This window comes from Ammospiza nelsoni, chromosome 13 (genome assembly GCF_027579445.1).
Source record: "Ammospiza nelsoni isolate bAmmNel1 chromosome 13, bAmmNel1.pri, whole genome shotgun sequence".
Classification (NCBI taxonomy): domain Eukaryota; kingdom Metazoa; phylum Chordata; class Aves; order Passeriformes; family Passerellidae; genus Ammospiza; species Ammospiza nelsoni.
The window spans coordinates 15,424,633-15,446,659 of record NC_080645.1 but is presented as its reverse complement, the minus strand read 5'-3'; the positions used below and the strand labels follow the sequence as shown (position 1 = coordinate 15,446,659).

The window sequence follows — 22,027 nt, the reverse complement described above, 5'->3', positions numbered from 1 at the left end:
CAAAAATTGAGTGCTATAAACTTCTCTGTGATTGTTCAACCAGGGGAAAAATATGTGAATCCCAAATGCACAGCTGCAGAGTTTCCTAGGAAAATTACCTAAATACCTGGACTTCAAGGTCTCACAGTCAGAAGCCAGTTTTGGAAAGTAACAAATGTATTGTTTCCAGCCAGCTCCAAATGTTGCAGCTGATGCCTGCGCTGCTGGACTTCAGAGGTCTCTCTGCAGCCTGAGGGTTAGAAGTGACTTGTCAAGAACCTTTTGGTCTGGCACTTGATTCAGTCAACCTGAATTACCAGCTTAATCTTTCTCATCTAAAGCTATTTGCTCCTTGAGCCAAGTTAAGTTCCTTGAAACATGTTCTTTGGAGTTTCTCTGATTTGCTTGTGAAGGAAAAAGAAGTATTTCACTCAGATGTGTGAAGGTGAGTTTGTCATCACATAGGAGGTCTCTTATTTTTTTTGTAGAACACTTGTCCCAGTTGATTCAGCTTATTCTACCTGACAGGCCCATAGAGGCTGACAAAAAGCACCTGGAGGTGGTGTATTTCACACAGTGCTGTTTATTTGTAATGCACATTGGGCACAGCTGGTGTTGCTTTTCCTCAGGTTCGGTGAATGAGAACCGGAGGCCATCGAATTCCTACAACGGGGACCTGAATGGGCTGCTGGTGCCTGACCCCCTTGGGAGCGGGGATGGAGCTGCTCTGGCCAAGCCTGTGCATCGCAGCATCTCCCTAGGAGCCCTGCAGGACAAACAAGTCATGTAAGTCTTGCCAAAGAAATGCTGAGAGGGAACAGAAAACAGCTCAAATTCGGTTCTCTGGAGCGTGGAGATGCATGCTGGGTGTCTGACAATGGGTTTTATGTTCAGTTCAGGTGGCAATTGTGAGTCAGTGCTCTTGGTTAGAGCTTTTGTAGCTTTTGTGAGGCTGATGCATGGAGTCTGCCATCCTTGCATCTCAGGAACTGAAGAATACCTGCAGAGTTGTTCAGAGAAGGGAAACAGGACCGTACATGGTGAAAATTGCAGATCACAGTGAATGTAAATCATGAGGGCTCTGGTTGAAACTTGTGGTTCCCCTGTAGATGTCCAGCAGGAGCCCCAACACCTGAGGTGTTGCAGAGCTCATGGAAGTAGCTTCTGCTTGGGTTCTCTGGTCGTGGTTTTGAAAGAGGATGCCATGAGAACCACAAGCAGTGTGCACTGTTTTGTTGATGAGGTTCAGCTGGTTGGTTTTGGTTTCTTCACACCTTCCAGTGCTGGCGATGTGAATCAAATGTAGGTCTGTGCTCGAGTGAAATGAACTGAAGGTTTTTAGGCTGAACAAAGCAGGTGTTTGACTCTCTCAAACCTGTGACACACAGGGAAGGGAGACTCAGCTGAGAAGAGTTTTGTCTTAACTTGTTCAGCTCAAGCTCTTAGATACACAAATCCTACTGTGTGGCTGTTAAAATTATGAATTTAACATAAATTGTTAAATACTCTGTTCCCGTGAGTCCTGTCTGATTTTTTTTCCCCCTTTGTTTTTTTTTAAAGCTGCCTTTCTGGTGATGACAGCTCCACGTGCTTAGTGATATCAGCAAAAGATGTGGAGGTAGTGGCCAGCAGTGATTCCAGCATCACCAGTAAGGCCAGAGGGAGTAACAAGGTAAGGAGTAAGAGAAAGCATGGTCTGTCTCTTTTTTAGTCACATCAGCTCATGCTTGAATATTTTTAAACAGAAATAAATATCTTCTTTCTTATGTCATAGGAGTTTGTAATGAGGTAGAAGTTTGTCAAAGACTTTAACAAGGAGAAAAAGTTGGAGCAGTATCTTGTAATTGATTGTTTCTGTTATTCCAGGGTCTGGCTGAGTTACCTTCTCATTTGCAGAAGTTCATGATCTAAGCTGTAGGTTCCTGGGAAGTGTCCTTTCTCCACAAACATGATTTTTCTGCTGCTTGTTTCCTCCCTGCACCTGAAGGGAGGGTTTCCCTGGCTGTTCTGCTGGCATCAGTCCTGCTGAGAGCTCTGGCCAGCAGGTCAGAGCTGCAAGAACCAATATGCTGAAATTAGAGCTGGTGCTGAGCAGAGAACTAAGCCATGCTCAGAACAAATGCTGATGATGAGGAGAGAGACATCTGGTCTTGATCCACTCACCCTTTTCCACTTTATTCCTTAATTTTCCATTTTGTGTTTTTCCATTTTCTGTTCCAGTTTGTTCTTCAGTATGCAGCGAACTAAGGGACCACAAAGATGGAAAAGATAATTCCAGACAATTCTCATGTTTTGTTTTCTTTCTTCTGAACAGGTGAAAATACAGCCTGTTGCTAGATATGACTGGGAGCAGAAGTACTATTATGGCAATCTGATAGCTGTCTCAAACTCTTACCTGGCTTATGCCATTAGGGGTGAGTTACCTTCTTGTCTTGGATGTGATTTGTATTCTTTTGCTCTGTGTATCAGTAAGAAAAGCAGAATTTACATCAGAACAACATAACTGGCAATAATTGAAACATACCTTGAAATATCCAGATCAGAGTGTTGTTGTAGAGAGAATATAAGCAATGGTGGAGAGAAGAGTTTGTTATGTGGGAGAGTTAGAAATAAAGAGAAGGACTCAGTCGGGATATAGGAAAAGTTGAAGGTCTACATTGGTTTTACTGGAGAGCTGATGTTCATATTCCTCTAATTAAATATTTCTGCAGCAAACAAGCACAGAAACAGCCCCATGGTAATTTGAGCAGAGAAGTGTTTGTGATGGATTTGCTTGCATAAATTTAGACTTGAGTTTAAGGCTAAATTTTGAGGATCCAAGGAGCGATACAGATGCAGTGCCTTGTGCAATAGAGAGAGGAAAGCAGAACAACACAGGGAAAAATTGTTTCACAGCATATGGGAAAGAAAGTGGCAAGATGAGAGGAAACAGTCCCAAGTTGTGCCAGGGAAGGTTTAAATTAGATATTAGGAAAAATTAAAACATTAGAACTGCCCTGCCCAGGGAAGTGGTGAAGTCACCATTCCTGGAAGGGTTCAAAACCACATAGATATGGCACTTGAGGACATGGTTTAGTGCTGAACATGAGGGTTGTGCTGGTTGGACATGATGATATTAAAGGTATTTTCCAACCTTAAGAGTTCTATGAAATGAACACTTATTTATCTACAGTGTCTCTTTCTGCTCTCATAGATGCACAGAGTGTCTGTGTCTCTTTATTCTTAGTTCTCACACCAGTTTATCTGGTCTTTATGAAACCTGCTACTCTGCTCTTGTTTTTTTTCCTAGCTGAGGTTATTTTAGAGTAGCTTAAGGATGTCTCACCCTTTAAAAAGTATTTTAAAAGCTTGGGTGTAGCAACACTGGGAAGCTGAGTGGTGTGCTAGGGCTGGCATGGGCATCAGGAAGTGAAAGCACCATGATCTCTGTAAGAATGCCTACTTTGTAGGGATTGGTGTCTATCTGAAAAGGGGAAGCTGGAAACTTTGCTTAGTGTGCTCATGTTCTGAAGCATCTTCTTTTCAGTCATGCAAGCCAAAAAGCAGGGCTTTCTGCAGGGTGAATGTTCATGCCTTTTGTTTCCCCTTACAGAACATGTATCTGAGCTATCTGCCTCTCAGTGACTCCTTTTCTCCATGAAAAATTAAACAGAAAATTTAATTGAATTTAATTAAAACCAACTGAAAATTAAATTGCAAACAAAATTAATTCACTGTCACTGGAGGTCAGCCTTGGAAGCATGGCAAGCTCAGGATGAAGGTTCAGGCCTGGCATTTAATTGCAACATTTAATGAGGATAATCCTGGGAATTATGAGAAGTTTATGAGAGTTATGAGGAGTTTATGGGAATTATGCAGAGAAACCACAGACCTGAATGGTGACTTTTACATGAATGGTGACTGTTTCCTCTGTGTGTGTCACAGCTGCCAGCAATGGCTCTGCCATGGTACGGGTGTTGAGTGTGAGCACTGCAGAACGGACCTTGCTGAAGGGATTCACAGGAGGTGTGGCAGACCTGGCCTTTGCTCACCTCAACTCCAACCAGCTGGCCTGCCTGGATGAGGCAGGCAACCTTTTTGTCTGGCGCCTGGCCATGGATAAAGAAAAAATCCAGTATCTTGTCCAAATACACCTCCTGTCAGCCTCTGTGCAATGATAGATGTGAATGCAACCCCAACATTACCCTTTGATTTTGTAGCCTTTGCAGAATAGCAGCTTGCAGGGGAAAGATTGATAGTTATGCCCCTTCTAGAGTATCAAATCTGTCAACTTTTACCTGCATTCAGCACAGTCATTACTTGATATTGCAATGCTTGAGATTCTAGGAGCACCTCAGTGCTCCTGGTCCAGGCAAAGTAGACAGTGAGAAGTGTCAGTCTGTAGCAGCTTGGGTGTGGACAGTGTCACCTCAAGTGTGTGACAGAGGTTTGTCTTGTCTGGTTCTACCTCTTTTCCTCAATTACTTCTCTTGGGAAGAGGATATAATACATCCCATCCACTCACTATCTTCTTTCCAAACCTGTCATCTTTTTAGTGGCCCTGAAATTTATTTTCAGTGTTCATTACCCTAAATATTTTCATTTAATTGCTAGGAGTGATTGCTCAGTGCTTCTGGGAAACACTGAGACATGTCACCTCAGAGTGTAGCCTTTTAATTTTAATTGTGTACCATCATTTCAAAAGCAACTGGAGCAAAGGTGGTGGTAGTAGTTGAAGCCCTGATTTGTGGTGGTGCACTCGAGCACTCAGCTGGGGGCAGTGTGGTAGCTTTTCTTTCTCTGGTAGTGTTGCAATGCTAAGAAATCATCTAATCATTAGCTGTCTGATGGATTGCACATTCAGATGTGGCTGTGTGCCCTTGTTGTGCTCACCCTGTCACTGCAGCCTGCAAGAGAAAATTGTGAGAACCTATAAACTTTTGTAAGCTGGAGCTCTTCTGTCAGTGAAGAAACTCTAGCTTGGCTGCATTCTCAGCAGAATCCCTTTACCTGCTTCCTTTTTGAATCAATGGCCCAAAAACCCTCGAGGTTTAACAGTATTAAAACAGCAGACCAAACCTGAACAGTTTATTGCTGGGCATTAGTAGCAGAGCCAGAATGTTGCATTTCTTAACCCTGGTGATCAGAGAGGAGATCCTGGTTAACATCAAGAGGCCTGACAACACCCCCCTGAACACCTTCCGGAGAATCATCTGGTGCCCCTTCATCCCTGACGACAACGAGGAGAGCGGCGAGGAGGGCAGCCAGACCCTGGCGTTGCTGCATGAGGACAGGGTAAGGAAAATCTGCTTGGAAACATTGTCCTAACTTATCATTAGGAGAGAATTTAATGGAGGAAAGAGCTGAGTTTGCAGTGAAGTTGTAAAGGCTCCTGTCTAGTCCATGTTGGGGATCCTCCTGTAAGATGTTGGGTTCCTCTCTTCCCAGGAGAGATCATTCTCTGGGCCATCCTCAGGAGGATGGAAAGGGAATTTCTGCTCACCATCAGATGCCAAGGACCACTTGTAACAGAGGCATCACTTGTCTGTTCAGGCTGAGCCAGTACCCGAGGGAGGGGCTTGGTGGGCAGCAGCTCCAAATGCCAAGAGCAATTCCCTGTTGTGTACAATGCCAGGATTGAATGGCCAAATTGTGTGGAAATGGGAAGGTATGTCACACACTTCCATTGGGCTGGTGTGTCAGGCCATAAGATAAGGATCTAGGAAGTTCTCTGGATCAAACCAGTGGTTATAAAAATAAACCTGTGTGTCTGCATGTTCGTTTTCCAGGCAGAGGTGTGGGACTTGGACATCATCCGAACCAACAACAGCTCCTGGCCAGTGGAAGTGCCTGACATCAAAGAAGGCTTCATTGTGGTGAAAGGCCACAGCACGGTACAAACCTGGGTTCTTTGGGTTTTCTTTGGGTTATAGGGTCTCAGGAACTGCAGTTCTTAGGACAGTTGGATGTAAAAAAACCAGTTGTGAGGTAATTATAATTGTAAAAGCCAGAAGAGCCCAAACCAAAAAGAGCTCTATTTATAACATGAATAAGAGTAAGAGCAGTGGCAACAGAATCCCTTGTACTTGAATTTGCTGTCTGGAAAATGTGATGGTTTATTATTACCAAGAAACAGGGTGCCTGTCAATTGTTCTGTGAAGGGTTAAAAGGCTTAATGTTAGAAGCTACCAGTGTCTGTTAGAAATCCACTCTGGCCTTCTCTACTGTCAGATTGTTAGTCAAATTCTTGCTTGAAGATAGAGCCTTTTCTTCTTGTAAAGTAAGAAAAGCTATAATTACTATTCTGTGTCTCTTTTCCCCCCTCTGTGTAGTGCCTGAGCGAGGGAGCACTTTCTCCAGATGGAACTGTGTTGGCCACAGCAAGCCATGATGGTTTTGTAAAATTCTGGCAGATCTATATTGAGGGACAGGATGAGCCAAGGTAACTGGAGAATTGGGAAATGAAGAAACTTGGAACAGAGAGCAGCAGCATTTTCTCTGGGAGAATTTCCTTGATACAGAATTACCTGTGATGGTCATTCTTAGGACATTATAAAGACACAGCATAAGTGTTTGTAATTTGTTGTTGAAAAATTGCATCACTGAATATCACAGGCTTATGGAAAAAGCAGAGAGCTGTGTCTGGAAACAGGAGTTCTGTGCTTTGCACAAGCTGTAGTCAAACTCTTTTGCACTGTCTGTGTAAATGCAGGAAGCTGCTCTGAGCTGTTCTTCTCAATGCTGACTTCTTTTTGCATTGTATTTTTGTTAAGACACCAGACCAAATGACAACATGGGATTTTATTTATTTGTTGGTGACAATATTTGTCTGTGTGATCTCCTTATTTTAAATAAGACTTGCAAAGAGCTACAAATCAGTAATCATTTGTGGCTTCTGGACAAGGAGTTGTGTGTTCAGCATCCTCCTCATTTGCCACTCCCTTCACACTTGGATGTTTTCTCTGATTTATTCTTAGGTGTCTTCATGAGTGGAAACCCCATGATGGTAAACCTCTTTCCTGCCTGCTCTTTTGTGACAACCATAAAAAACAAGACCCAGAGTAAGTCCCCAATCCTGTCCTTGAAATATTAAAGCTCATCATTGTTTTCTAAATGCCTTGCCTTGAAAGTTCCTTGTAACTGAATAATACTTTAAAATTTTGGCTTTGTAGCAGGAGCAAGTCCTTAATCAGTTTTCTAGTGGTGCAGAAATAAATAAGACTCTGAAGCACAACCTAAAGTGACCTGAATCATAGTGCCAATTTCATGAAAGTAATGAGAATTCTAAATTGAGAATTTAAAAAAACCTGAGTCCTCTCAGGTTTGTGGCATGGTCAGTCTTAAATGGCCTGTTAGTCCTCCAGATTTCAACTGCCCATTGCTGAAAATACAGCTTTTATTGTTATTGTTTCTTCAGTTGTGGCCTTAAGGTGTCTGAGAGGGGTAGTGGTTTCTAGTCTGCCTCAGAGCAGAAATTTTCTGGGAACTTTAAGCCATGGTTGGGCAAAATCAGCCATGGGCAGCTTGTGAGGAGCTTTTCTGGGTAGGATGAATCGTCTTTAAGAGAATTTGGATCTGTTGTGCCTGCAGAGTTCCCTTCTGGAGGTTTCTCATCACAGGAGCCGAGCAGAACAGAGAGCTGAAGATGTGGTGCACAGTGTCCTGGACCTGTCTGCAGACTGTTCGGTACGTGTGCCTGGATGCCCCTGAAGGCTGGCATTTAAGGGGACTGAATTTGCCAAGGTGATCCCTGATGTCCCATGGATTCTACTCCTTTGCCATTCCAACCTGTTGTTGGAAGCTCTCAGCTCTGGCAGACTGTCAGGTCAAGCTTAGGCAGGGCCAGGGAAGTTTATATTTTATTATTTGTGTTACCAAGATCTGTTGTCTTTGCCTTGTTCTATAAAGCAGAGACACAGCTGTAACATGAGAGGAGATTGCACAACAGAACTGCACACCTTGAGTGTTTTCTTCTCTGGAGATTTTAGATATTCAGTAACCAATCTAGGATCTTCTCCTATTAGTGCTTTTTCTGTTTAAATTTTGAGAAGCTGCTATGTTGATAGAGCTTAAGAAATTATCCAAGGCTTAAATGTTGAGCTGTCTAGGCCCAGAAATTGAAATTGTGCTTTAATCCATCCCTTGACTCAGCTTAGGTTCCCTGATTTTATTTTTCTGTTGGTGGATCATGGCCTTTCTTACCACACACATGCTTAAGGCCACTTTGGATTTTCCCTCTTTAAATGAGAAGAAATGACATAGAGCCAAGTGCTGCTTTTTCCACCTCACACTACAGAAGGTCCAAAACTTACGGAAGGGTTATTTTGATTTGGTGGATTTTTGGTTTTAAATCTGCAGCATTGACTCTTGTACTCCTATGAATGTGAAACGTGTTGAGTAATGACTGTCACCTTGCATTTCAATGTTCAGAATCCATAACTTGATCCTATCATGCCATCTCCCAGCTGCTTTCTTAGCTGATGTCAGCATTGATTTCAGCAAAGGAGTTTCTGTTCTAGTGGGTGGTTGCACTGTAATAGGGCTGTAAACTCCTTAAGGTTCTGTGGGAGTTTTGGTAATTAGTGCAGTTTCATAGCAATCATGCTGGTTGGGCTAATCTACCTTTCTCTCTGCACCCCCTCCCTCTTATTTGTATATGTAGCTTTTCTCCTGACATATTCAGCTCCATGAATATTCCTCCCAGCCTGAAAGTCTGCCTGGACCTCTCAGCTGAGTATCTGATACTGAGTGATGTGCAGAGAAAAGTAAGTAGTTCATTTTGTTGCTGCCTGTGGGAAATGGTGGCTGAAGCAGAATTGGCCTTGTGGTGTGTGACTGGTTCTGCTGCTTACGTCTGGGATTTGCATGTTAGCAGATAAAAATGCAGAAGCTGACTCAGCAATTTCGCTGTGTGATGAAAAAAGGCAGCAGTTCAGCTGAGTAATCCTGAGGACTCTTAAGGATTATTTCTCACCCTTTGTAAAGCTCTCATTTGGAGATACTTGTGTCTGGCATGCTAGGATTGAGTTCTTGATCAATATTGACTCCCTTTAGAGTGTGATGCTTGTGGTTCCCTTGAGTGTTCCATTTCAAATTTCAAGATCCAGGCTTTGTTCCTCACATTATTTCCCTTGTTCCCAATCTGGTTTGGATGCTCAGCTCTGTAGTCCCCACACATGTGCATGGTCTGCTCTGAAAGCTCTGATTTACCATTTCCAGGTCTTGTATGTGATGGAGTTGATGCAGAACCAGGAGGAGGGCAAGGCTTACTTCAGCTCCATCTCAGAGTTCCTCCTGACCCACCCAGTGCTGAGCTTTGGCATCCAGGCCGTGAGCCGCTGCCGGCTGCGGCACACCGAGGTGCTCCCGGCAGAGGAGGAGACTGACAGCTTGAGTGTAGGTAGGTGACAGAATTTGGCTGCTGTGTGGTCAGGATTTTTTTCCTGGCTTGTTCTGACTTTGCTGTGAAAGGCTGGTCACTTCTTCAAAATAACAAGACAAGAGGAAACAGCCTCAGGTTGCACCCAGTGAGGTTTAGATTGGGTGTTAGGCTTAAGCTGGGTTGTCAAGCCTTGCAACACAGGATTCAAGGTGTGGCCTGGTCACTGCCCTGGTCCTGCTGGTGACACTGTTGCTGAAACAGGCCAGGATGCCAATGGCCACCTTGGCACGTGCTGGCTCATTTTAAGCTGCTCTCAACCAGCACCCACAGGCCCTTTCCCCCTGGGCAGCTTTGCAGCCACTCTGCTCAGCCCGTGGTGCTGCAGGGGGTTGTTGTGACCCAAGCACAGGACCTAGCTCTTGGCCTTGTTGAACCTCACACAATTGGCCTCAGCCCATCAATCCAGCCGGTCCACACCCCTCTGTAGGCCCTTCCTTCCTTCCTGCACATCAACACTCCTGCCTAAAGTGGTGCACAGCATCCTCAGCCAGTCAAGGGATTGTCTTGCTCTGCTCTGCAGTGGTGCAGCCTTGAGTCCCATGTGCAGTTTTGGGCCCCACAATATAAAAAAGACACCAAGCTGTTAGAGAGTGTCCAGAAGAGGGTCATGAGGATGGTGAAGTGGAAGCTGGGTGGAGAGTGCCTGAGGTCTCTTGGTCTGTTCAGCCTGGAGGGGACTGAGGGAAGACCTCATTGCAGTCTTCCAGCATCCTCACAACAGGCAGGCACTGATCTTTTCAATCTCAAGACCAGTGACAGGACTCAAGGAAATGGCATAAAGCTGAGTCAGTGGAGGTTTTTCTTGGATATCAGGAAAATATCCAGAGGCTGGTTGGGCACAGGAACAGGTACCCTGGGGCAGTGATTGAAGCACTGAGCCTGAGTTCAAGAAGCATTTGGACAGTTCTTCCAGGCACATGCAGTGATTCTTAGGGTGTTCTGTGCAAGGCCAGGAGTTGGACTCAGTGATCCTCATGGGTCCCATCCAGCTCAGGATATTCTGTGGAGTTGTCTGCGAAGTTACTGAGAGTGCTCTTGATCCCTTCATCCATCCAGATCATTGATAAAGAGAATCTGTATCATGCTGGTTCTTTGCTGTCAGTTCATCCTGCTGTGATGCTTTTGTAGTACTTTGTGTGTAGTTTCCATGCAACTTCATATTTTACCTCTGTCTCTTTCCAGAAGGTGCTCAGGGCTCTGGGGCTGTTGAATCAGCAGCAGGTGTGCTGATAAAACTCTTCTGTGTTCACACCAAGTGAGTATTTGTGTGCAGCTGTGTGTGTTTGTCCTAGCCCTGCACTCACCTGTAGAAATTTAGGTTCAATTCTTTTGCTCATAACAAAAGCTACTTGGCCCCAAAGAAATTTCTGTGGTGTGTATGGCCTTACAGGAGGTAGCTCTGAATGGTGTGACAAGCTTGTATTTCCATGAGTGATTTCAGAGTTGTGCTCACACACAAATGCTGGGAAACATCTCAGATACCCTGGGTGGCAGAACTGGGTGACACGGCTGAGTGAGGCTCAGCTTCTGTTGCTTCTGTGACAGGCAGAAAACACTGAAGCATTTTCCAAGGGAATTAGTTCAGTGAAATCTTCTGAGCCTTAATGATGCCTTAAGTCTTCTCCTGGTGGTTCCTAAGCTGATCAGAGATGCTTGTTTCATTCTAGGGCCCTGCAGGATGTGCAGATCAGATTCCAGCCTCTTCACAGCCCTGACACAAGTGCTTCCATGCCTGTCCATGGCACTCATGAAGAATTTGGTGAGCATGTGTGTTAAATTGGTCTTTAGTGTTACTGAGCCTTTAAAGGTTATTGGTGAGGAGAGCAGAAGAGTTTTGGGTATCTCTTTGTACTGCAGTGGTGTCATTGCATAAAGGGTTCTGAATATGGAGTAGCAGAGGAGCAGGAAGCTGGTTAGACCCTGTGAGTATGGAGTTTGGGATGTGTTACACCAGGAGTGCTAATGCTTTGTGCATGCTTGAGTTCACCTTCCTGGGTGATTTGGCACTTGTGAAAGAAACTGGAAGTTTGTCTCTTGTCAGGTGGAAGAGATCAGAGTGACAGCAGAGCTGTGGGAGTAGAGGGGGCTGGGCTGTTTGTGATGAGCTCTTTCAGCTCATTCACCATTCTGGGATGTGGCAGTTCAACTGGCCTTGCTTTTAGGGAAGAAAGGAAGCTTGGACATTTTATTATCAAAGCCTGATAAAATCCAGTCTGGCATACAAAGAGAAAGCATAACACAGGATTTGCTTTGCTCTAAGCTTTGACTGGGATCTTGCAGGGTTTTTGCTTGTTCTTCTTGGAATCAAGCATGGCATGCAATGGCACAAGTTTATACTTCATTGAATTAGAGCTTTAGTTTTGGAGGGAAGTTCCAGACTGATTTGTACCTCTCCCTGGAAGCCTTTCCAGACCACATGGCTGACCTGGGCACGGAGGGGCTGGGCTCTGAGAAGGAGTCTGTGCATGGCTCCCAGCCGGACCTGCGGCGCATCGCCGATCTGCCCGTGCCAGCAGATTTCCTGTCCCTGTCCAGTGATGCCAAGCCCAAGCTGATGACTCCAGATGCATTCATGACACCAAGTACTTCTCTTCAACAGGTAATCAGAGATCTTTTAAGGGGATGTAAGGGATGGGGGTGGATTTTGGTACTTTTGGACACCCTTTTCAGCTGTAATGACTATGATAAGCTTTGCTAGCTGAATGCAGAGCACACAGGAAACTCTGCATGTAGCCAGACTGAGCAGGGACTTGTTGGCACATCTAAAATGCTAAGCTGGCCTAAGCTTGTGTTGTAAGTGCTGTGTTTAACTGCAAAACCACTGATGTAGGTGTGCTTTGTAGAAATATGGGTTTGCTAAATAACTGTATCTAAGCTGCGAGACTGCTGTTACTGGTTTGCCCATGTTGTTTGGGGATATGATGTAACTGTAATGGAAGAAAAGATTCCACTTCTGCACATCCTGCTGATGGGGTCCTGTGGGAGTGCAGATCTGAAATGATCAGGGGACTGTTGGAACTGAACTGTTCAGACTTGTGAGACCCCTCTGGAGTACCCCACTCTCTGCCATAAACCCTCTGCCTCTGCACTGGTGAGGTCACTTTGGGGACAGCAGTTCCCCAGTAAAAGCAGCCGTATGATGGGGATGTTTTGTGATTTGTCTTTGTCCAGCACCTGAGCACCTTGGCAGAACAACCCAACCTGTGGGGATGTTTTCTATTCCCTCTTCACCAGAAACTCTTTAGGAGTCTCTTCCTCAGGCTGAGTTGTGTTGTTGGCCTCTGTGCCCTCCTGACTGCTGTGTTTCCTTGCAGATTGCTGTCTCTCCAGGCAGCAGTGTCAGCTCCCTCACTGCAGTCACAGCCATGAGCAGCACTTCTGTCACGGATGCCTCTCTGCCCAGGTGAGCAGCACATGGGTTAAATAATTCATTTGCAACTGAACTGTCACAGGCCTTTGGGATAGCACAGAGCTGTAGCATGTCTTGCAGGAGTGAAGATTGTAACCAGAGTTAGAAACTGGCCTGAGTCCCAACATCCCTGTATAGGCAGCTGTTTGCATCCCTGTTGCAGCTTGGAACGTGTCTGTTGTCATCTAGAGGCCAACAAGAGTGTTTTATGTGTACCTCATAGGGATTCTGTTATTGCAGCTCAGTTTTGTTGCTCTCCATGCTTTTCCCAAAGGGCCATTGTTTACAGGTAAGAGAACTCTGCAGCCACCAAGGACAGGGAGAGAATTAGGACTGGTAGGAAAATCTTACAGTGTGACAGTGGGTTGGGCTGCTTAACAGGGGAGAACTTCACTTCTGGGGGTTGGGAAAAGGAGAGAGACTCATCTCATAGTGTTGTGTTTCTCCCTGTACAGTGCCCACTGGAGATACAATTGGTCCCTTCTCTCACTGACCCCTCAAATTCTAAAAGATTGCAATGGCCCTTTTTTTTCTCTTTTTGTTGTTTCCACCTGGTATCTCTCTTACCTGTACAGGGACTAGTAGCTGACCATGGTGGAAAGAGCAAGGGCTCCTCCACTGATCTTTGTACCCCATCTCCTCAGCTCGAGTGTTTGATACAGATCAATCATTTATTTGGGCTGCTTGATTTGCTGGTGTCTTTTTCTGCAGAGCTTCAGAAGACTTGACAATGAGCCCCAAGATGCAGCTGGACACCAGCCTCACGCTGAGCAGCAGCAGCAGCAGTCTCCAGACCAGTCCCAGGAGTCACTCTGTTCTTATCCCAGGCCTCCCTGACAAGCTTACACCAAAGGCACCTGTTCCAGTAAGGCTCCAAATGCTGCTCCCTTCCTTCTCATGGGCCAAGGAACCTCTCTATGGGTCTCTACAAGCTGAAATTGCTCAGCCTGGAGAACAAAAGGCTCTGAGGAGCAGAGTGGCCTTTTAGTGCTTTAGAGAGTGACTTTTTACATGGGCAGACAGGGATAGGGCATGGGAGAATGATTTCAAACTAGAAGAGGGGAGGCTTATTTTAGATGTTAGGAGGAAATTTTTTCAGGGGGTGGTAAGGCACTGGCATAGACTTCCCAGGAAAGTTGTGGATTTCCAGTCCCTGGAAGTGTCCAAGGCCAGATTGGATGGGGCATTGAGCAACCTGGTCTAGTGGAAAGTGTCCCTGCCCATGGCAGTGGAGTTGGAACAAGGTGATCTTTAAGGTCCTTTTCAACCCAAACCTTTCTAGGATTCTATGAAATTACATTTATTTGGATGTTAACAGGGACAGCGTGTGCCCTTTGGAAAACAGCTGCTGGCACACATATGCAGTCCAGTTTACTCAGCCACATTGGTGGAATTTGTGTCTCTGAAAGAGAGATACAGCCGTAGATAGCTGCAATACAGCTACAGATACAGCAATGGAGGGACAGCTCTAGCTTGTGCTGTCACCATCCCAGTGGCTGGAACTGGTCAGCTGTTGTGTTAAGAGACAGTGCTACCTGGAAAGGCTTATTTCTGCTTGTTGTTCTGATGAGTCAGAAATCATGATTTCCTATCCCTAAATTTTAATTTCCAGGTGTAGTGTAGAACAGACCATGACCAAAGCTTGAAATTGAAACAAGGAGATGTTCAGTGTTAAAACTAGTGTTCTCCTTCAAAGAGAAGGGAGTCTGGAGCAGAGCAGGGGGGTAGAATTAGTGTTACATTTTCTTTTGAAAGGGAGTTCAAACTAGCATTGGCTTAAGTGTGTTGTTAGCCCGGCTGAGAGTCCACTACAAGTGCTGGGACTGTTTTCCATCTGATGAAGGAGTGGCAGCCAAGGAATCACATGAGGAAAGGGTACAGCAGGCTGTTTCCAGAGGCAGTTAGTGCAAGGCACCAGGAGTTCTTGGAGTGTCTTATCCTAAAGCCTCTTGTTTGATTTCTGTTTGTAGGTGGCACCAGGAAACTCCTCTCTAGCCCTGGAACTGCAGGAAGTGGAGCCCTTGGTGGTGCCCCAGGCTTCTCCCACCCGTGAGCGCTCCCCAGACGTCATTTCCTCTGCTTCCACAGCCATGTCCCAGGACATCCCAGAGATTGCTTCCGAGACGCTGCAGCGCAGCTTCGCGGCGGCGGCGCCCGCGCTGCCCGGGGAGGCGCTGGAGCCCGGGCACCACGCGGACAGCATGGCCTCAGCCGCCTCTGCCCTGCACCTGCTGTCCCCCAGGAACCGCCACAACTCCGAGCACAGCCACCACTCTTTGGACATGCCTCCAGTGGAGGTGGACAGACTGAATGCTCCATCTTTACTGGAGACTGCTTTAACTCAGGAAAATGCATCTTCTGACAGTGTTGTGAGTCAGCCATGGCCGGCGGCTCCTGACATAACCCGGGAAACCAGGAACAGCATGGCAGACAGGTAATCCTTGGGTTTGTCTGGCACGGGGCAGTTTGTTTGCATTGCCAAGTTGGCAGCTTGGTGAAAACCTCTTACGTTGTGATTAACCTCGAACAGTTCTCCATCCCTCTTTCCCTTGAAGGATCTGATGAGTCAGCCTTCCTGTGTGCTGTGTCCTGAACTTCCTAGGCCACCTCTGACCACTTTTGCTCTCTGATACCCTTTGCAGCATAAATGATCTCTGTTAAGAAGGTGAAAAGTCTTCTTTGTTGGCCTTCATGTTCACATGGAGACTAGAGATTTTTTTTGTGTGCTCTGGAAATCAAACCACTACAAGCTACATTCTACCCCAAGTGAAGCAGGCTTTTGTTGAATCAATTGACAAAATAACTGTCAGGTTTGCTTGTATGTCTCTCTTTTAGGACTGCCTCTATGCAGCTAGTGTTACAAATACATTAAGTACTTTAGCAGTCAAAAAATAAATGGCAATGGAGCAGGAATGAGGGATGGTGCAGCATCACTTAGGCTGCTTAGAAGGAGCAATCTATTATGCTGGAGCAGTGCTGGGTTTCATCACAGAACTAGTGTCCCTCTTCTGTAGTAGGATGAGAACAGAAAGAGGCATCTTGCCTCTTCAGATTCCACTTAGGCTGGGGCTACATGTACCATGTGAACCTGCAAACACCTTCATTTTCAGGACTGGAAGGCTGAGAGGGTCAATGTTGTCCCTCAGATAATCCTGGACTGTTCACTCATCAGAGTTGCAAAGAAAGGCCTCACCTTGTGCCTCCACAGCTGAGGATGTTGTTTCAGGAAACAGTCCCATCTGATGCCTCTGGGAGGACATCAAGACTGTGTTTCTACACAATATTTTTTCTTTTATTCATAATATGAACTTGAGAAAATACATTTGTAGGAGTTTGCAACTCCCCTCAATCCCACTCTGTCTTTGAATTCTTCTGGATGTCTTCTATAAGAATACCAGATCAGCTATCTCTGACTGTGAGAGATTTCACCAGTGCTCACTTCTGTGTAAAGTCCTTCCTGCAAGCTGCATTCAGGCAGACCTAATTGGCAGCCCAGAGGCACGTGCAGTTTGCTCTCAAAATCATTGTGATACTCAGACTGGATGCACTGTTACAATCCTGTCTGTTAGAGCTGACCCATCAAATTCACACACTTCCTCAGACACTTTGAGGAACTAAGAAGCACTGATGATTTTTGCTTCAGTGATCAGTATTAAATGAGGAAGAACAAACCCCAGGTTCATGGAAGTGTGTGCCAGGTTTGAGTAGTGGCTTACCTCTCTTGTATGAGTGTCTGTTGGGAGGTAATTCTTGGAAATCTACTTCAAGCATAGCTGAGCTGCTTCTCCCCTTTTGAGGCCCCAGAAAAGCACATGGACCAGTTCAAGTATTTAGTGCTTCTACACAGCACTGCGACTTCCTGGATCTGTGGGATCAGTGTGGGGTGATTTTTGTTACAGACTTCCTATCAGGATCTCTCATGAGACATGGAGAGAGTGAATATCCAAGCTGAAAGAGACTTTTGTGATGGTATTTTCTTTTTTCCCCTCTCTAGCCCAAGGGATGAGGTTGAAGAAAAGCACAAGAGTTCTTCCTACCATCGACACAGCTACCACCTTCTGCAGCATGACAGCCAGGATGCCAGTGCAGAGCAAAGGTACCAGAGTGCTCAGCCCCCTCTCTCACCCTGCATGGACTCAACTCAGGCTGCATTTGTGCCTCTGTCCCCAGCCAGCCTTCACATGTGGGGTGAATGTCTCTGCTTTGTCTCCTGACTTAATGTGGGTTTGCAGCCCAGCTTTCCTCATGTTCTGGTGACTTCAGCTCATCTCAAGATTGGCCTCTGGGCCCTCTCCAGTTTATTCTCTGTAGAGAAAGGTTTGATTGTGCTGCTTCTAAAAGCATTGGTTTAATTACCAATAAAAACCTATTAAGAGATCAGTTTCTAAAATATTTTGCCTTATATAAGGTAGCAAGGGTACCTCAGGAGTAAAGTTTCTTGCTTCTGACATCTTTCCTCCCTGATAAGTCCCTCTGAATTTCTGTGGGCACATTCTGTGTGCCTGACAAGCTCTGCCCTGTTGCACAGCTGAGGATTGTCCACAATCCACACATAAATTCAGACTGAAACCTGCAGTCTGTATTTGCTCAGCAGGGGAAAGTCTCCAAGGTACTGAGGATCACAGACACCTTAGGCTCACCTGATCCTCCTCTGTTGTTGAAACGTGTTCTGTGTCCAGTGCTTGCTGTCTGTAAAGCTGTAGGGATGTGTTTACACAGCACCTCCCTACAGCTTTACAGCTGCCTGGGCCCTGCTGTCCCTAATGCAGGGACCCTCCAAGCCTTGCTGCACAGCACTGGAGCTCAGCCTGAGCAGACCTGGATCAAAGCAGAGCAGCCTGTTCTGAGCTCTGAGGTGACTGTGAAAAAAGGTTAGGTGGGGGTGTCTGTAGCTGACTCTGGCCATGTGTGGGTGAAGATCTGTGTGAATCCATCCCAGTCCAGTGTGGTGAGTGATGTCCTCTCCCTTGCTGTCTCTTCACAGTGACCACGATGATGAAGTTGCAAGCTTGGCTTCTACATCAGGTGGATTTGGTGCCAAGGCATCAGCACAGAGGCTGCCTGTGAAGGACTGGAAAGTCAAAGCATCCCCCCGGGCCTCCCCAAAGCTGAAGAGGAAGGGCAAGAAGGATGATGGGTATGCTGGGCTGGCCAGGGCACAGCAGGCTCAGCACCAGCTGGGCAGGGCACAGCCTCCTGCAGCCATTGGGGTCTGAGGCAGCAGCCAAGTGCTCCCAGCCCTCATCACCCTGTTTGCAGAGGGCAGGAACCCCACAGAAGGCATTGCTGCTCACTCAGACACTGACTGGCACTCGGGTGTGGGAATAGTTCTGCACTGTCTCCAACTGGGACTCAAAATCCAAAATACAGCCTGGGCTTGAGAAGAATGTATGGGAGGTAAATTACACATTGTGAGGGGACACTGGGCCCTTTCACTGGTTTCAGTGAAGGCTTCATTGAAACTGTGATGCTATGAGTGTCACAATGCCTCCCTTTTTAATTGGCTTCTGAACAGCAGCACAGTGCCCTTGTTCAGCAATATCTCATTTGTTACCTGCTTGCTGCTTCTGTGTTTTTCTAAACATGCCTGTATCAATATCCTGTAAGTGAAAATTGGTGACTGGAAAGGTCTGACCATGGCAGGTTAGACAAATCTGTCTGCATCAGTGTGAGGAGAGCAGCAGAGCTTCTGCACAGGGCTCTCTCCTCTTCTTGTGTTCCCATAGCTCCATGATTTGATGTCTGGCTGTGCAGATCACAACAAAGAGGGGCTATGACATTTAATTCTGGCTGTGGTCCTGCACAGTAACACCCAGAAGCTCTTGGCCTCTGAAATTACTTTCACTTTTTCTGTCTCAGTGCTTTTGAAGTTGCAGAGTGGATATTGTCTGGGAACTAAAAGTGTTTACTTTTCTTCACTGATCTGTGGCTTTGATGGAGACATGCAGTATTAGTGGATCAGTTCAGGGTTTTTCTTTATTCTGCTGTGTGAGCTGGAGTGTATCTTTAGTTTCTTCACCTTGAGAGCTGGAATTGCACTAGATGATTAGTGCTCATTCATTCTAAATTTTAGCAAATGAATACTTGTTTTTTGTTTGGGTCTTCCCTGGCTTCAAATTTGGACAAAACTGAAAAAGCAGTGTGGAGTGCACTTTGTAATAGTCCTCAATAACACTTGGTTCAGGTCTCTTCCCTGCAAAGGGACCAGTCTGTAAGGAATTTCAGGGTCTGTGAACAGTGCAAATGAAAGTGTAATAGTGCTGTAAGGACTGGGATTTCATCACCTTCCCATCATTCTCCATGTTACACAAGGCAAACTGGAGTAATGAGCTGGAGTGTAAAATCTAAAGCAACCATGAAACATGTGATCTGTTTTGGCAGAAGACTTGGATAATAAGAGGAGTTAATTGACATAACTGGGTTACTACTCTTTCTCTGTTTATTTCCAGGGACATGAACCAGTCACCAAGATCATCTAACAACCAGGTGAGTCAGAGCTGCTCTTCATGATGCTTCATATCTTACTAGGGAAAACCTGAGAGAAAGTTCATTCCAGTTCCTTGAAGTATCATGGGTCATGCCCTAGGAGGTTGAGAGCGGGCTGCACTGGGGTTTGGAATTGCTCAGTGCTGACATGCAGCAGAGAAGGAGCTCTGTGCTCTCCAGACTGATGATTTCTTTCTCATACTTGCCTCTGCCTGCAGCAGGATAAGCTGTTCCTGTCAAAGAAAGGGTCACAGGGGGATTGGCCTTGATGTGTGAGTCTCCTTGTTCCTTCCCCTTAAGGGTCTGTCCTCACACTCCTTGAACTATTTCGAGCAGTGAAGTGACAGCATAAAAATTTATACTTGGCCAGTTGTTTGGTGTTCTCAAATAAATGAAAGATCTGAAAAAGCGCTCTAAAGAAGCCTCCTTAGTGTACTGATTGCACAGCTCTTTTGTGAGTGTTTGAGTTCATTGTTTACATTTGTAGGCATCAACACTCTCAGTACCTGGCCAAAAGTGAATAAAATCTGTTTTGAAGGGTGTGTTGTATCTAACCAGTTGATATTCTAAGCAACCATTTTTTAATTCCATGCAGGAACTTTGTTTTATCTGTTTATTCCTTGGCACAGCAGTTCTTGGGAGCAGGCACTAAACTGGTCCTGTTTGCTGCGTTGTGGGTTACACTTCACTTCCAGGCACAGGGCTTGACTCAATACTGAGCAGAAACTGAGCTGACCTCCAGTCCTGTTAGAAATGAATGCTTGTCCTCTGCACATGCAGGTGACAGCAGAGTTCCAGGAGGAGGTGATGTGCATCCTGAGGAGCCAGCAGCGCGAGCTCTTGGAGCTGCGGCAGTCGCAGGTGGAGCTGCTGCAGAGGCTCACGGATCACCTCGACGCCATCCAGAGCTCCCTCATGGGCCACATGGAGAGGGTCATCGACTCCCAGCACGAGCAGGAGCGTATCCTTGTCTGCAGGTGTTGAGGGGAAGCTGCAGGGCAGACTGCAGGTGTGAGGAAGGCTCAGGAAGATCAAGGATGTGGGAGCGTGGGGCTGTAGGTGCAGTACAGTTGCCTGGCTGCAGTGTCACTACTTCAGTTCCTCTCAGGCCCTTCCTCAGGGCAAGAAACTCAGAAATAGACCAGAACTGACACTTTCTCTGTGCCACTAAATCTTAGTTACCCATAAGCCATAAGTGCTGCAGTTCTGGTGTAGACCAGAGGTGCACTTGGTACATTGTCCCACCTCAGGCAGTGGCCAGTTGCACAAGAGTAATCATGGGCTGATCCTTTCCTTCCTTTCCTCCTTAAGGCAAGTCAGTACTTGCACCAGAAGCAGCATCTGGCTGCCATACTGCATAGCTGGATATAGAATTATCTTGTTTGTCCACATTTGTTCATATGCTGGTCTACAGGTCCCTTAGGTGTCTTCTGAGAAGTATTTTCTTTTGCTGCTTTCAAACCTGATATCCAATTATTTGTATTGTATTATGAATTATTGGTTCCTGTGTACATTTGCTGCACTGAATTTGATTATGTTACCCAAACTGAGCAGCTCCAGCCTGAAACCACTCCTAACTTCTATGACAATAGCTTTCTCTATTAATTAGTCTCAGATTTTCCTTTTGTGACCATCGGTCTGATATTCACAGATAATTTAGATACCTTTCTACTGAATTTCAGTGTCTAGAGTTGTATTGTAATACTAGAATAATTTTTCCTTTCTCCACAACTTTATGCATGGACTGAATTTTGTCAGCAGCTGAATTGTCATTTCATTGTTTGCTTTGTTGGAGTTTGAGGTGTTAGTTTGTTTAAAATGTGTTTGTGTGTTGGTTCCTTCAGAGAGGTTGCTTGTTTCATCAGGTGTGAGTAGCCTGAAGCCTGGATTTGCTCCCATCACTGTATCACTGTAGACTAATTCTATCCTATAGAAATATTTTTGCCATCTTGCTGTTTATGGATATTGGACTTGATGGTTTCTGGTGTCCTGGTTTTGGCTCAGATGGAGCTAATTTTCTTCACAGCAGCTCATGTGTGTTATGTTTTGGATTTGTGACCAAAACAATGCTGATAACACACTGATGTTTTTGCTGGTTTTGCTTTTTCTAAGCCCTGTCAGGCCCTGTCAGTTTCTCACACTGCTCCACCAGGCAGAGGCTGGAGGTGATCAAAAGTTGGGATGAGACAGAGCCAGGACAGCTGACCCCAGTGACCAAAGGGGTGCCCCTCACTGTGTGATGCTGTGCTCAGCAGTAAAGGCTGGGGAAAGGAGGAGGAAGAGGGAACACTTGGATTGATGGTGTTTGTCCTCCCCAGTCACTGTTAGGCATGAGGGAGCCCTGCTTTCCTGGGAATGGCTGAACACCTGCTCACTGATGGGATGTACTAAATGAATTCCTTATTTTGTTTGGTTGGCATGTGCAGCATTTGCTTTACCTCTTAAACTTTACCTGAACCTATGAGCTTGCTCACTTTTACCCTAGCAGCTCTCCCCCATCCTGCTGCAGAGGAGTGAGTGAGTGGCTGGGGCTGAGCTGCTAATAGGACACCAAGTTAACCACAGTATGTAGGAAACAGAACTGTCCAGATTACTTGAGCTGTCTGACTTTCCTTTCTTACCTTCCAAAGCTCTTTTCTCTCCCATATCAATTGTTTACGATCACCCTGTTTCAGGAAGACACTGAGAGCTGCACGTTTGCTCTCACTGAGCCTCTGGAGGTGAGGCTGCCA

The 22,027-nt window shown here is 45.8% G+C and overlaps 1 protein-coding gene across 1 annotated transcript in view; it reads left to right on the top strand.

Annotated features, from left to right (window-relative positions):
- EDC4 (enhancer of mRNA decapping 4) overlaps window positions 1-22,027 on the top strand; it is a 33,080-nt gene that overhangs the window by 3,440 nt on the left and 7,613 nt on the right. The window contains exons 2-22 of the mRNA XM_059481704.1: window positions 609-765; window positions 1,540-1,651; window positions 2,294-2,393; window positions 3,904-4,093; window positions 5,106-5,253; window positions 5,748-5,852; window positions 6,291-6,400; window positions 6,936-7,019; window positions 7,549-7,644; window positions 8,621-8,723; window positions 9,178-9,358; window positions 10,583-10,655; window positions 11,068-11,159; window positions 11,803-11,999; window positions 12,715-12,803; window positions 13,521-13,674; window positions 14,780-15,243; window positions 16,804-16,905; window positions 17,794-17,946; window positions 19,259-19,295; window positions 20,076-20,256. Coding sequence (XP_059337687.1) covers window positions 609-765; window positions 1,540-1,651; window positions 2,294-2,393; window positions 3,904-4,093; window positions 5,106-5,253; window positions 5,748-5,852; window positions 6,291-6,400; window positions 6,936-7,019; window positions 7,549-7,644; window positions 8,621-8,723; window positions 9,178-9,358; window positions 10,583-10,655; window positions 11,068-11,159; window positions 11,803-11,999; window positions 12,715-12,803; window positions 13,521-13,674; window positions 14,780-15,243; window positions 16,804-16,905; window positions 17,794-17,946; window positions 19,259-19,295; window positions 20,076-20,256 — 2,928 coding nt within the window. The remainder of the gene's footprint in view (window positions 1-608; window positions 766-1,539; window positions 1,652-2,293; window positions 2,394-3,903; window positions 4,094-5,105; window positions 5,254-5,747; window positions 5,853-6,290; window positions 6,401-6,935; window positions 7,020-7,548; window positions 7,645-8,620; window positions 8,724-9,177; window positions 9,359-10,582; window positions 10,656-11,067; window positions 11,160-11,802; window positions 12,000-12,714; window positions 12,804-13,520; window positions 13,675-14,779; window positions 15,244-16,803; window positions 16,906-17,793; window positions 17,947-19,258; window positions 19,296-20,075; window positions 20,257-22,027) is intronic.